Genomic DNA, 15972 nt, shown 5'->3' on the forward strand with positions numbered 1-15972 from the left:
CGGAAACTAATTGGCAGCCAATGAAGAGATTTTAGGACTGGTGTGATGTGATCACCCCTAGATGTTCCAGTGACCAACCTGGCTGCCATATTTTGAACTAGTTGAAGTTTCCGGACTAGGCACAAACGTAGCCCTATGTAGAGCACATTGCAGAATATGTTGTAATTGTGATCTAACTGCATCTCCTCCCTGTGGCTAATGCCACAGATTTGTCCCTGATACATGCAGATATATTCCCATATAAATCTGAATTGACAACTATAGACTTCCCAACCCCAGTCTCACACTAATATTTGTTTCTTAAAGTTTCAGAACTTAAGCTGTCTCTCCTTACTGCTACTGCTTTGACAATTACAATAAAAATGCAAAAAAGATGAGTTTTAAACCAACGAGACCACATCACGCCAGTCCTTTTCCAGCTTCACTGGCTGCCAGTTCAGGTCCGGGCCCGATTCAAAGTGCTGGTATTAACATTTAAAGCCCTAAATGGCTTGGGGCCAGGCTATCTGAAGGAACGCCTCCTCCCATATGTACCTGCCTGGACCCTAAGCATCCTCAGGGGTCCTTCTCTGCGAGCCCCTGCCAAAGGAAGTGAGGCAGGTGGCTACCAGGAGGAGGACCTTCTCTGCTGTGGCACCCCAGCTGTGGAATGAGCTCCCTAAGGAGGTTCGCTTGACACCTACATTATATGCTTTTGGACGCCAGGTGAAGACCTTTTTATTCTCCCAGCATTTTAACAGTCTATAAATAAATTTTAACTTAGTGTTTTAAATTTGTAATTTTGCATTGCTGCTGTTTTTATCTAGTTGAGCTTTTATATTGTATTTTATATTATGGTTTTATACTGTTGTTTTACATTTTGAATGGTTTTAATTTTTGTGAACCGCCCAGAGAGCTCCGGCTATTGGGCGGTATAGAAATGTAATAAATAAATAAATAAAGACTACACTAGCTTAACAGCTGGATTTAAGTTTTCTAAGCCATAGCCAGTAGTAAAGCTAAGCTTTGGAAATTAAAGAACAAGAAAGCTACCAAGTGAACAGCCTGATTTCTCGAAAGAGCACCACATCCAAATACAGACTCCTTGATTTACAAGGTGTTGCACTGAGAACTGTTTATATATCTTTGTGTTCTCAGTCTAAATAATTACTTTTAGAAAGACAGATCCAACTGCAGTAAATGGTGCTTCACCAACTCCTTCAAAGTCAGCTTATCCAACAGGCAGATCATGCAGTGCTAACCTGGGAGCGGTCGTCACTGGAACAGTAGTGGTGGTAGAACAAGTTGAGATTTCATGCCCGGATGAGGAGATGTTCACCACTCTGGTAACAGGCTTCTCTGCTCTTGCGCAGTTCAACTGAGAAGTGTTTTTTCCTGCACGAGCAGAGGTTGCTGCTTTTAAGAGGTTTTCTGCTGACAATGACACTCGTTCCAAGGATTTCTCATCTGTGGGGATTGATAAATCTTCAGTGCCACATTCGCTTTTGTCATCAATAACTACTATGTTTTTGGGCATTTCCTTAAACTGATACACAAGCCTTTGTCCTTCAACTTTTGCCAGAATTCCTCTTTGATAGTAGTATCTGCAAGAAAAAGTACAAGAAAAGTGTATGTAACATGAAAATAAACAACCTTCTCCCTTTACTTTCAAGGTTCCAACCACCAAATTACTTTGTTGGAATGGCCAATATATGTTAATTAAAATAACCTGTGCATACTGTATTTAAAAATGGAGCATTAGAATGTAATACTTAATAATGTTTCTGTAAAGAATGAAAAAAAATGGACCACCACTGCCTTAATAGCATATGATCACGTAATCAAATAAAACTCAGAAAAGTTTATTCTGAAGCTTCAAATCAAGCATAACACTTGGCAATCTGTTTAAAAAACACACAACCTACAACAGTCTTCTTCCCCCCACCCCGTCCTTTCACCCCTCTTTCTTTCCCCCCCTTTCTTTCTTTACCTCAGAGCTCTTCCCATTGTTTCATAGTTCATGTCAGGCTTGTTCTTGTGTTTCCCCCATAGTTTGGAAACTGCTTTTGAGTCCACAAGCTTAAAGATGCCTTTTTCCCGCTGGGTCCACTTGATATATCGAGGACAAGTGTTTTTGTCCTGAAGTAGATCTAGAAGGAATTCCCACAAGTAGGTCGTGTTTCCTACAATAAAAAATATAATTTCAAGGTAATTCAACATATTTAAAAATATCCAAACAAAAACGTGCAAGATGTCCTTCCACGACCAGCTACTGAAATAATGTGGGATTATTAGATTTATCCATGCCATTCTTTTTATGATGGGAACATACATATTAATTTAATTTTCTAAATAGGTGCAACCCAATTTTTTGAGGGAAACAGCTGTCGAAGCAGGATTAAAGTCAATTTCAACTTTTTAAAAAAATCTCAACTCTGGGGAAAGAGGAAGTAAAGAGCGGGGTTCGTGTGTCAAAAGTTTCCACAGAACGCTAACCCAAGATCCCTTCTAAGCTGTGAACTCTTCTCTCCCCAATCTGTGATCTTTAAACTGGATCTTCTAGTTTTAGGGCACTTATTTTTCAAATGGACATCAAAACAGACCATTGGTTAGCATGCCATTGCCTCAGCCAATCCTGTTTCTTACAGTCCTAGCACAGACACTCATAATTGCTTATTCCACCTCAAATACCTACTTCAAATAAAGAAAAGAAAAGCATAGCTATAATATGAAGAAAAAGTAATAGATGGAGGACAAAGTAAACTGAACACAAGTTTTTGGCAATGCTAAAGAAGTACTGAAGAATTCGATCACCAGCATGCTGAAACTGTTTCCTATTTGAATGTTCAACCAACATGAATAGTCTCCTTAAGACACTGTGCAGAATTCTTTTGGGGTGGGGGCGGTCACATCAAGGATGTGGCCGCACCCCCTGACACCACTATCCTTTTTTTCTTTGCACTGGAAGGAGTCACGGAGAAAGCCCAGTCCTCCCTACACCCCCGCTGCTACAGTGGGGGTGCGGGACAGCCTGGGCGCTGGGACTTGCCCATGCAGGGAACAGTTAGCTACTCATCCCCCCTCCTCTCTCACCCCCACTGCTATCTATGTTGGATCGGAGATAATTGGGGGTAGGGTGTTTCACCGCTGGTGCACGCCAGCAGGGGAATCCCCACTGTTTATCTGTGACCTCAGATCGGAGATAACAGCAGAGATGCCCTCTGAAGGCTTGCAGCCTAAGCCCCACCCCTGAATGAACCCTGATATGGGATAGATTGAGGTGTACCATGGGCCAGATTAGGATTGAGGCCAGAGCTTCTGTACCCCTGCCTTAAGACAATAGTGAATCTGTAAGGGTCTTCTCTTGAACAATTTTAACCAGACAGCCTGAAGAATATTCTTTTTAAAAAATTAAATATATTTGCAAGGACAGACCTCTGAAGAGTATTGGACATCACTAACATGTATGTGTAAGTATTTTTTGCAAAATCAAGCAAATGCATACTTGCTTTCACAAAGTAACATATAGTCTACAAAACTTGTATCTGCAAAAAACAAAGAGTATTCCATCTTACTTTAACTAAGACTTCTAAGCAGCAGGAAGAATAAGTATAAGTTTAAGATACCCAATGTTCACCTCTGATCTAAAAGAAAGAGACTTGCAGTTCTAGGGTCTTTACACATACAGATTACTAGGAAAAAATCTGACAAAACCATAAACTTGTGTCTTTAAAATAACTGATTTATATTAAATATATTGATACCCATACACAGCCCATACTTAATAAATTAATTAAATAAAAAACCTACTACTGGAGACATGTTAGCAAAAAAATCTTTTAGAATACACTTAGTTTCAGTCTTAGGAGTCCAACTGAGAAAGCAAATGTATTTTGGAACATATTAACTAAATGCTAAACCTGAAGGCTCATTTAGGCCAATACTACGTGTGTGTGTGTGTGTGTGTGTGTGTGTGTGTGTTTTTCTCTCGTGTATCCATTCTAAGAGGATATGACAAAATTGATGTCACCTAGAACGTTGTGCAGGCATCAAGAATCACCAAGATGCCAGATTTCCAGCTGCAGTAGCAAATCTGAACTGAGTATCACATTGGTCTAACATGCTGAGTAGGTGCAAAATAAATAAATAAATAAGCAGAAATCTAGCAGCTACTAAATAATTTCAAGTGCGCACACAAGGCAAATCGACACATTTGTAGTAAAATCCATACAAATTCTAAAAAGACAAGCTACAATCATTGTTATTAGATTAATTACAATATGGAAGAATTCAGTTATTTTTCTAGGTATTTCACAATATGAAAGAAAATATATTTTCAGCACTACCTTTGCCTTCTCTTGACTTCTTTTTTATACCCAAGTCTGGAGCTGCACTGGAAATGGCTGATGGCACTTGGGTTTTTGGCTTACGGCCAGCTGCAAAGAACAATTTGAAAGACTGAAATGTGTGTATAGAAATAACACTTCACATGGTTTTTATCCAAATCTGAATAAATAGACAACTATCTGCTAAACTAAGAGGCTGACAATATAAGCAACGTGTCATAAGTCACAATTTTATCTGACTTTTTTATTATTAGGAGTATCTACTTCATTTAAACATACCAACAGAAACTTGACAATTTACATTATGGGAAATTGATTATGTATTTGACCCATCTATAGACAACAATACTATTTCTATAATACAAAATCCCTTCCATAGAACCTCTGAGCAAGCAAAGTAATATATAACTAATCTCATCCAACCTCACAACAAACCTCTTTTTGAAACTCAGAATGCTCATGGTAGAGTGGAAACTTGAATCATAATTGCAACAATCTATCACGTCTGTCACTTCAAAATAAAGAATGAGCCATCTCATTCTTTTGGTCAGTACTGATTTTGGTCAGTATGTTCAATCACCAGGATCGTTTACTAATTAAAAGCATGAGTTTATTTTTAAAAGTACATCAGTTTTTAACAACAGTTTACAACTTTATATTGATATACTATTCTATGGAACGTCTACTGTTAATATTTATGTACACAATTTTAAATTGGCTTCTCAGTCCAAAGCCGCATACAAAACCAAACACAAACTCTGTTGTGCCTTGCCAAAGCATTTGTTGCTGTTTTATTGCTTCTATTTGGTATCCCACACCCACTCCTAAATACCTTTCTTTTTTTTCATTGGCTCATGGATTTCTGGAGATGTTGGTATAGGAGATGTGTCCATTGGTTCAGACTCCTCCGTTGATACTTCCACTACAGTTTCTGTAATCACATCTGGCCTCATCGCAGCATGGATGAATTCTGGAGTTGACACACAAGGTGGGACAAAAACTTCCACTAAAGAAAGCAAATGAAGAAATTAAGGCTTTTAATATTCAACCTATTATGTTCTAAATTGCAAAAACAAAAACAAACAATGTTTCTGGAAATATCCCAAGAGGGGCTTAAAAACTTGGTGACCACCAGGTGTGTTAAACTATAATTCCCCTAAACCCCAGCCAGTATGGCAAATCAGTAGGGATTATGGAAGTTGTTGTCCTAAGCATCTAGAGGGCATTGATTGTCTTCAAACACAATGCTGCTTCATCATTCAATCACTCTTGAATATATGTATCACAGTGCAGGATAAGATAGTCTTTATTATGATACAAATCCAGCCTGACTGCTTTTGTAAAGAAGAAGCAAATAATGACCCAGTTCACATGATCAAAATGGTGGCTTGTTTTAATCCCCAATATGTGTGCTGACCCACCATTTCCCTAATTACCAGGCGTGACTTCTTATGTCATTCAAACCCAGGCGGCATGGCTTGTTTGATGGGGGGGGGGGGGGGAACCCTCAAATAATGTATGAACTGTTGTAGAGTTATTTAAGCCGTGGTGGCTTGTCTGATCATGCAAATCAGCCCAATATTTGCTTCCTGAAATTAAATGTTCATATAACATTTAACTCTGGAAATCACTAGGTCCTGTATTTTTCTATATGACATTCAACAACTTTGTACAAAGAGAAAACAATTAGAATTTTGCTTTCAGAATGAAATCCTGTTCTTATTACATAGGTTAGGCTTTAGTCTTGTAAAGCATAGTTTGATGGCTTCTCAGCAATAAGCCATTTCCATGATTTTTATAAGTTCATGCAATTTTAGTTCCAAAGAAAAATTTTGCACTTTAAGAATGAAAGTTCAGAAGACAATAATCAAATCTGCAGTTAATCTGGACAATTTAAACATGTTGAAACAAAAGCACTTTCTACAAGTGGAATAAAATTAAAACCAAGGTATCTGAAAACATTCCATTTTCCCAACTGCCTTCAAGAATTTTTATAGACTGGGTTAGCACAACACACAACAATCCATCAGAGGCAGGCATCCATGGTTGGTTGTCTTGTCATCCGAACCCAGAGTCCTTTCTGCAGGGTGGCTTATTTTTCATGTACAAGGCACACTAAGAACCAATGGCTTTTTGTAGGGTTATTTTCACCCACAATGGGTTGTTGTGTCATCCGAATGCAGGAGACTAATTTTATTGTGGGTTGCAGCGATCCGTTACAGAGCTGTTCAGCAAGACCAGCAAAAGAAGCCCATGCTACTTACTTTTCATGATCCTGCCAGTTACTGTCCTCCCAAAGTGCAGAAAGAGCACTCTGGAAACGCTGGGGAGCACATTCCCTAGCATTTCTTTTTAAAAATTTCAATGCCTCAAAAATGTGCAATTGGAGTTGTAATGGGGAGGGGGGGTGTAAGTCTTTTGCAAGTGTATTAAGTCCGCTCTTCCAGCTATCCGCATAGTCTTGTCTGGTCAATTTCCTTGTCTGTTTCAGCTGTCAAAGGGACCTGATAGGTAACATATAAGGAAATCGACAGGACAAGGTTGCATATTGGCCAATTTGCTTATAGTTGCAAAGGACCAAGGGAGAAATAATACTAAGGGAAAAGAGGAACCCGGTGCTACAAAGAAGAAGCACCAAAAATGGGGGGGGGGGGGAGCCAAAGAAATAACTGCACCAAAGGGGAGGGGCAATACCTCCCCATTGGCTATATGATCCTCTTAATTTTAAGTGTTGGGGGAGATCTTAACTCTCGCCCCCCCCCACACACACACACTTTTCACAGCCCTTTTTCAGAGCACTTATTTTTATGTTTACTGCAGTTCCCTGACAGTTCTTTAAAAAACCCTGAGAAGGCAGCTGCATGGGATGGAGTGAATGAGGCCCCATGGGGGGCGGGTTCGATACTGATGGCACCACATTTGCTCTGTCCTGTTTTGCCAACCTCTAAAAAAATGTCATGGAAATGCCTGCATTTTTGGGGACTGGAAAGTAAATGTAAGGGAAATGTATGCAAATTTCATGGCTGGAAAGTTAATGAATGTGAAATTCAGGCAAATTTAAGTGCTGGAAAGTAAATAGAGGAGAGATTTATACACCTGCATGAACTGCTCCCTTAGTGCATGTCTGCAAATTTCCCCTCATCTACTTATCAGCCCAAAAATTTATGCAAATTTCTCCTCCATTTACTTCCCAGACATTAAATTTGATTTCTGAGAGTGTGTGTTTTAAACTGTCAGGAAACCACAGTAACCACAGCAGTTAGTGTTCTGAAAATTAGCCAATATGCAACCTCATCTTGTCAATTTCTTTGTATATTACCTACTCCCCTTCATGGCTGCTTTTCACAGCTGAAATAGACCAGGCAAAACTACACATATCAAACAGCTATAAATGTGCACTTGCAAACTTTAACCCCAAATGCACATTTTAAGACACTCCCCCAAAAGTACAATTAACAAAAAGGAGTATCAATTGGAGCGACCCCAGCTGTGCATTTTTGAGGGGGGATGAAAATCCAAGCATGGAGGAGACAAGACAATTTTTGCCACGAAGTCCCACAGGTTACACACAGGAGAGAAGACTGAGGAGAAAGGAGGGGGAGAACAACCCACAGCAAGCCCAATCTTCTGTCAGTCGAACCATGGGTTGCTCAGTAACAACCCACATTGCATAACTTATTCACAGGGGTGGCTTAGCGTTATGTGCAAATACATCCACACACTCAAGTCTGGAGTGGCAATTTTAATGCTCCACCATTTTATGCAACTGGAACATATTTACAAATAATCATAATAATAAAGTTGTGAGCACAGTTAAGCAATACCAATGAAGTAGTTTATAAGTGACCTATATGTTTTTCCCTTTTAGGTCAATTAGAGAGCATCTAAAAGTTATGCTTACTATACTGAAATTACTTGCAACATCAATTGTAAATGCAACTGTATAGCAACAGCAAACCATACAATAGTTCTCTATCTGGAGTATCCCTGTTGTTTAAAATAAACATCATTGCAATGTGTACCTTAGCACACCAAATGCAGTCTGTAACATGTAGACCACCCCTAAGGAGTAAAAATTGTAAAAATAAGGAAAATATTCTCTTCAGAGTAGACAGCTATTCAGCTTGGAAGGAGCTTACTCCCAAATAAAACCTCAAATGTAGTAAAGGCCCTAATGCAAAATAAGCCACTATTTTTTTAAAAAAAAATGCATTATTGACATACCAGGTGTTCTAGCATCTCTTAAACAGGTTGGAGATTCCATATGAAGCAAGGCCTCTGCTGCTTCAATTGTCTTATCTGAACAGTGCACATTGCTGCCGTGTACAGATGCTTCCACTGCATAAATAAACAAATACATAAATAAATCCATCACACAAATACATCTGATTAACAGGCATTCTGAATCAATAGCTCTATATGGGCCAATAACCCCAGAGAAACACATCCCATTGCAAGAAATGTTTTTGGGGTGGGAAAATATTAGGTATATCTGAGATGAAAATTTAATTCTTTCCATTTTATGGCCATAGATTTGTTGAAAACATACATTACTGTCAATGTGTGCTTAGAGACAGGGATAGGAACTTCAGATTTGATCTTGCCTTTATGTCACATTAGAACAACTGTGTTTCCATTAAGACTGTATACCCTTACATTTTAACAAATTAACTAGTATATTCAATCAATTAACATTAATCAAGACTGATTAATGATTAATCAAAACTGATTAATGTCAGTTTGAAAAACGGAGTCATTTTTTTCTTCTGAGCAAACCAGAATGTACACTATGTACAAGAATGTACACTATGGAATAACCTCATCGACTGAGGAATCCTCCTTCTCAGTAGCCATTTCTCTCCCTTTTTAAAATAAACGTTGAACATTCAGCAATCAAGTGATAAACACAGACCCAGGATTCAATTTATCATCTTATCCCATCCATTACCAGAACACACTTCTGATAGGAAAACCCAGGAAAGAGGTAAAAAAAATGCTATGTTATTGATCCATGAACATATCTAGTAAAAAAAAAAAAAGAAGGAAGGAAGGAAGGAAGGGAAAATAATCCATGGCAATTTCTGATTATTTTACAGGGTACTGTTTGACTCATGATGGGGTACTAAATTTTAAAAATCCAAGTAAAAAAATGTCCATGGGAGGTTCAATATCTAACCCATACCAGCCCACAGTCATCAGAATTTAACTAGGTCATGTTGGGTACCAAATTGAAGTTCTTGAAGCCAAAGAAATTAGTTTTAGTAATCTAAATTACATCTGCCCGCCCTTACAAATTCCCTATCACAGGATAGGGAATTTGCCCCTGAAACCAGAAATTGTGCTTACAAAAAACATGCAGAGAGAGCATTCCTGAAGTACTAGTCTACATCTAGAATGTGAAGAGCAGAGAAACTGACTAACAGTTGTTGCAGTGAATAGGCTAGACTACCTACCAACGGTCAGGATAGTATACATGGTTCTCCCACACTCACTTTATTTTCACAAACCTGTGAGGTAACTTGGTGGCTGGGTTCACACAAAATGACAACCCACACTCAAGGTTGAGTACAGGTTGGGCGTGGGTTGTTGTTGAAACGTGGGTAGTTGTGTTGTGTGAATATAGCCACACTACAAACCATGATTTGTAAACGCAAATGGGTTCACACAACACAACCAAGCGTGTGAGCTGTCATGTTGTGTGAACCCAGTCAGTAGCCAGGTTCAGATGATCAATGGGGAAAATAAGCCACAGCAAGTAATTAGGGAAATGGCAAGAGCACGAACAGTATGTGTGAGGCAGGAAAAAGAAGCCACTGTGGATTCTCTTCCTTTGTTGATTGTCCAAACCCCAGTCAGTGTGTCTCTCAACATGACTTGCCCAAGTTTAACAAGAACAGAAAGCAGCACAGGAGAAAAGGTTAAAAAATGCCACTCATTACTATGAAATGGGGGAAGTTGAAATTTGAGCACATGTTTGGTTTTGCCTTTGGATTGTTTTCACTTTATTATGTGGTTTTATTCTTAATTGTTTTGGGAGTCATAATTTGACAAGCAGTATTGAGATGCATTAAATAAAACGTGGCTACAACAGGTGACAAAAGATCCCAAACTTTCCTATATGAATGGCCAAACCTTCCTCACCTTCTCTTACTGCCAGCTTTCACCTTCTGCTGCCTATTTCCCCTCCCTTTGACTTTGACCCACTTTTGTCCTTTCCACCCACTTCTTTCCAATTTGGAAGATTTTCCAAGATAGAGTTTTCTTTTCTTAAATGAAAAACTTCTTCATTCAGAATCTTCTAAAATGCACTTTAACTGATATTTTGAGATATGTAAACACAACCAGTTTATTAACTAGTTGAAAGCCAAGTAGTTAATTGCCTGAACAATCAGCTGATATAGCCTCACTAGTTACAGTTTAATCCAAGTCCACACAAAGCAGTAACTTTTAACCATGCAATCAATTACTACCCTGTTGTAAGTCACTTACCTAGCTAGAGTTTTTAGTCCTATTTTGCATAGAAGTAGATATGTGTAGTTCCATTTTTACAACTTTAATGTCTGGCCCAATATTGTACTTCATACAAGATTTTTTTTTCTTCTTAAAGGGGGGGGGGAATGGTTGATGACTACTAGATTTGAATTTCTCGTCCAAATTAGTACTAGATACTATTATCTTTGTAGTAGGAATCCATTAGAGAAAAAAAGGTTAGTTCTGACAGTCTTTATTTAACAAACAACTGATCATGTCTGAATTCTTTTAAGTAGATTTATATTATATCAAATTAAAGGCAGTTTCTCTCTTCTTTTCCCTGTGAAGGTTTTTTGTAATAGCAACAGTAAACAGCCACCTGCTGCATATCGTCCACACACATGAAGGTGTATACACACACAAAGATTTCCTCCAGTTGCTCTTTCCATTTATGGAAATCTACTCAAAGCTAAACCATTCCAGCTGAGCTGCCAGCATCTAAATCTATCTTTAGAATAAGCAGGGTCACCTATCTGCAGTGCCAGGAAGCTAATGAGGATTCAACTAGTGCTTCTCTACTGGGACTTGAAAAGAGCTATCTTGTTGTTCCTTCAATATTCTAAATTAAATATAGGAAAAGGAAAAAAAATCTTTTTTTAAAAAAGACGCTAAGACCCCCTACTTGACATGAAATAATGTCAAGACTACCCCTTTTGGCAAGGTACTTTTCCAAAGTAACTCACCACACAGTTGAACAGATTTTTACCAAAGCCAGCAGCTACCCATGAGGTGTGAATCAGGCCCAAAAGGCAAGGCTTGAAAAACATTAACGCAAGCTACCCATCCACAACAATCAAGTTTTTTGGGCAAAATATGGAGAGTAGCCAGGGATACATACCTGCATTGTCAGATAAATATCATGCCTTACTAAAGAGCTTGGATGAGGTAAGACAGTGGCTTGAGTCTCCCATGTTTAAAATGAGATGCTTACAAGGATTACAAAATATTTCTCAAAGTACTGGAGGAAAAATGAATTAATGGAGTCTCCTGTGTACCTAGAGGTAATTAGCAATTAAGGGGATAACACAAATGTCTAACATACAGTACCCTTAGACACAGGTCAAAACATCTGGAGGGCCACAAGTTGCCCACTCTTGCCTTATAGTGATATTTGATGCCCACTTCTGGTATACAGCAATGTTTGATGCTATCTGCCATCCTCAAGTCTACCAGGCTACAGGTTATTGTACTTTGAAAGGTTTTCACTAGACAGCATTGCCAAAACAATTTTGTAAATAACATTTTGACAGCATTACTTGGGATCAGCTATACTATGCTCACCCCCAGTCCTAATTCTGCACCAACAAAAGCATATGCACAGATTTGTCTGCAGAATCTGTCACAGAGTGGAGTGACAAAATGTAAAGAAAACGGGTGGAAATACAGAGTCACGGGAAGGGACTAGAGCAACACAGGACTATTCCTTTACTACAGATCTACTACTCCCTGGCTGGGTTTGGACTATCAGTGGGGAAACAATGCAGTCTTGGTGGTTTCCTCCCCTCCCCGCATGTGCCATTTGCATGACTGGGATTGCCCTAATTACCCATGCCACAGGCTGACGTGCTGTCTGAACCCTGCGCATACTGCAGCTGTGGTGATTTTTCACCCACCCTACAACCCATGGCTCGTGGTAGGGGTTATAGGGTGGGTGAAAAATCACCACAGCTGTGCCATGGGACGGGTCTAGGTAACGCGGCACAGGCAATTAGGGTAATCCCAGTCGCACTACTGGCACACATGGGGGCAGGGGAAACAACAGACAGTACATTGTTTCTCCTGCTGATCTTCCGAACCCAGAAAAAGCCTCTTTATGAAGTCAAACCAATATGCAGATATAATGAACACTTTCATTTTATTCCTTCAATGCTATTACGATTAGACACTTAAAAAAAAAAGAATTTAGATTACTGAAAGTCTTTGTGTCAGATTTCAAAGTCCACGATGCATATAACATCATGGATGAACCCATGCCATGCAATAATCCTGTAAGTGATCATTCTTCTCACTGAAGAATGTCACCCTCTACAATCCACAAAGGCCCTTTCAAACGATATTTGCAGCCTGTCATGAATATGCTTTGGATTCAGATAAATCCCAAACTTAATCAGGAGATGTCCAAATCAAACTGGGACTCCTCTGAAGCAGATTGAATTCAAATTTGAACGTACTTTCATATGAGGAAAACATCAGGGTGGAGAGAATGGGGTCTAGTTTTGTGACTGGCAGCTCAAGCTTCTAACTGCAGTGAACAGTTTTTACCAGTGCTCTCCAATCCTAGTGCTTTGGAAGATGGATTCTGAAGTAACATATCGCAGGACTGATCTAGTGTTCAGTGCTCTTTGCTACATCTCTCCCAGGAGCAGGAATGTTAAAAGACATCTGACGGAACTTGGGAGAGTACAGCAATGCTTGCTTGCTTGGAAAATGATGGAAGCTCAAGTCCTTTTCTCTCTGCCACTGTATGCTCCACATCCATCATCCACCCCTATCCTACTTCACTTTCTGTGACAGAGCAAAAAAACAAAAACAAATCTTAGACTGTTACATTTAAATGTTAAATTCCCTATCGTTTGCAATATTCCTTGTGAAATTTTGTTGTTTAGCATATACATGTTATGTATGTTTAACATATACATGAAGCCGCTGGGGGAGGTTATCTGGAGATGTGGACTGAGGTGTCATCAATATGCGGATGATACCCAGCTCTACTTTTCCTTTTCATCAAACCCAGGTGAGGCAGTGGCCGTTCTGAACCAGTGCCTGGGCACGGTAATGGAATGGATGAGGGCTAATAAACTGAGACTCAGTCCAGACAAGACGGAGGTACTGTTAGCGGGTGGTTCATCTGTCTGGCAAGGTGATGTTTGCCCTGTCCTGGACGGGGTTACACTCCCCCTGAAGGATCGGGTCCGTAGTTTGGGGGTGCTCTTGGATCCAGAACTGTCACTTGAGGCACAGGTGAACTCAGTGGCAAAGAGCACCTTTTATCAGCTTAGGCTGATATACCAACTACGCCCTTATCTGGACAGAGATAGCCCAGCTACAGTTATCCATGCTCTGATAACCTCTCGTTTGGATTACTGCAATGCGTTATACGTGGGGCTGCCTTTGAAAACGGTCCGGAAACTTCAACTGGTACAAAACAGGGCAGCACGTTTACTAACAGGGACTGGCCGGCAAGACCACATTACGCCAGTCCTTTTCCAGCTTCGTTGGCTGCCAGTCCAGGTCCGGGCCTGATTCAAAGTGCTGGTATTAACATTTAAAGCCCTAAACGGCTTGGGGCCAGGTTATCTGAAGGAACGCCTCCTCCCATATGTACCTCCCCGGACCCTAAGGTCATCCTCAGGGGTCCTTCTCCGCGAGCCCCTGCCAAAGGAAGTGAGGCAGGTGGCTACCAGGAGGAGGGCCTTCCCTGCTGTGGCACCCCGGCTGTGGAATGAGCTCCCTAAGGAGGTTCGCTTGGCACCTACATTATATGCTTTTAGATGCCAGGTGAAGACCTTTTTATTCTCCCAGCATTTTAACAGTCTATAAATAAATTTTAACTTGGTGTTTTAAATTTGTAATTTTGCATTGCTGCTGTTTTTATCTGGTTGAGCTTTTATATTGTATTTTATACTATGGTTTTATACTGTTGTTTTATACTTTGAATGTTTTTAATTTCTGTGAACCGTCCAGAGAGCTCCGGCTATTGGGCAGTATAGAAATGTAATAAATAAATAAATAAATTTTGCAGGTTTCTTACCTAGGGACACTGTGATATTTTCATACAAATGGCCAAAAACACGCACACCAGGGAGCAGGACAAGGGGAAGTGGATCACTTTCTCCCACCCCCAAAATTTCTCATTGTTATAAGAATTGCCTTGATGAAGGACTGGATTTAGTCCGAAACACATCAGCAATAATAAATCCTTTCAGAACACAACTCCTGGTTCCACCCCTTGCCTTTGGCTTTTTTTTTCCTCTGCTCATTCATTACCTGGGGTTTCCTTTCTCTTTCAGCTATTTTCCAAATCAACAAATCTGAACCAAATCTTGTGGTCAATGCATACCAATGACATGAAAGACAAAACAACCTTTCTTACCACCTCTTTCTGTCCTTGCAGTTATCATCTTCACTTCCTTAATCTGTATAATTTATTTTTACAAGTTACTTTATATCTTCCAGCTGCAACGTGCATCACAGCAGTATCCCTCTCTCCGTGCAAAAAGCGGTTGCATTCAGGAGATCAAATCTCGGCTTAATAAACAAAAATATGAACAAGCCTATAGCACCCAATTCACTTCTTCCTTCATATAAGCAAGCCTGGACCACAGTTTGTTTTCCACTACATCTGAATTGGGAAACTATGGTTAACAGCCATCACACAAGCCAGAATATTAAGCCAACTTTAAACCATGGCTTCTTGTTCTAACTTGTGATGATCTAAATGCAGCCATTAAAATGTTTCAGAAAGTTTAGCAACTATTTATTTTCAAGTTACACCATTCTTTTAGGCCTGAGCCAAAGGTTCTTTGTGGGGAATTCAGCTTGAATTTCATAATTATGGGGGAGAAATCTGGCAAATGGGGGGGGGGGGGATGCTAAACTTGCTGCTACTCAGACTTTTTTCCTGGAAGCTGCCATTTTTCCCCACACAAAAAAACCTGAGCAGTTCTATGGGATGAGGGAGGCTATTTTCTCCCAGAAGCTTTGGCAGATAAATGATACATCATCCTGTAGCATTGCTCCAGGAAAGGAAAGATGATCACCAAGAGCTCTGGGCAGCAGCAAGTTTAACTATCCAATCCTTAAATCCTCCCACAAAATTGGTCAAAATGGTCCCATCCATTTTGCCATCCACAAATGGGACAGCAAAAAAGGGAGGGCATTTCAGGCCAGCTCTAGGTTATTAACCAGACTCTTATGTTGGCCGTATTACTCGCATTTGTCCTAATAAATCTGATGTTTATTGAAATTAGACAAAAAAAAATGTTGTCATCGTAACATTCATATTTATTAAAATTGAACAATATTTTTTGTTGTCATCATAACATTCAATGTGCAATGTATCTAGCTAACTGTCTTAAAGATTAATTATTCAGTACAGAAATGCTTTATTTGGGGC

The 15972-nt window shown here is 39.6% G+C and overlaps 1 protein-coding gene across 3 annotated transcripts in view; it reads right to left on the bottom strand.

Moving 5' to 3' along the window:
* ELF2 (E74 like ETS transcription factor 2) overlaps window positions 1–15972 on the bottom strand; it is a 46098-nt gene that overhangs the window by 2264 nt on the left and 27862 nt on the right. For all 3 annotated transcript variants that reach the window (XM_063136351.1, XM_063136352.1, XM_063136353.1), the window contains 5 exons: window positions 8550–8663; window positions 5158–5331; window positions 4326–4415; window positions 1970–2162; window positions 1242–1583 (listed from right to left, as the gene is read on the bottom strand). In XM_063136351.1, coding sequence (XP_062992421.1) covers window positions 1242–1583; window positions 1970–2162; window positions 4326–4415; window positions 5158–5331; window positions 8550–8663 — 913 coding nt within the window. The remainder of the gene's footprint in view (window positions 1–1241; window positions 1584–1969; window positions 2163–4325; window positions 4416–5157; window positions 5332–8549; window positions 8664–15972) is intronic.

This window comes from Elgaria multicarinata, chromosome 10, assembly GCF_023053635.1.
Source record: "Elgaria multicarinata webbii isolate HBS135686 ecotype San Diego chromosome 10, rElgMul1.1.pri, whole genome shotgun sequence".
NCBI lineage: Eukaryota > Metazoa > Chordata > Lepidosauria > Squamata > Anguidae > Elgaria > Elgaria multicarinata.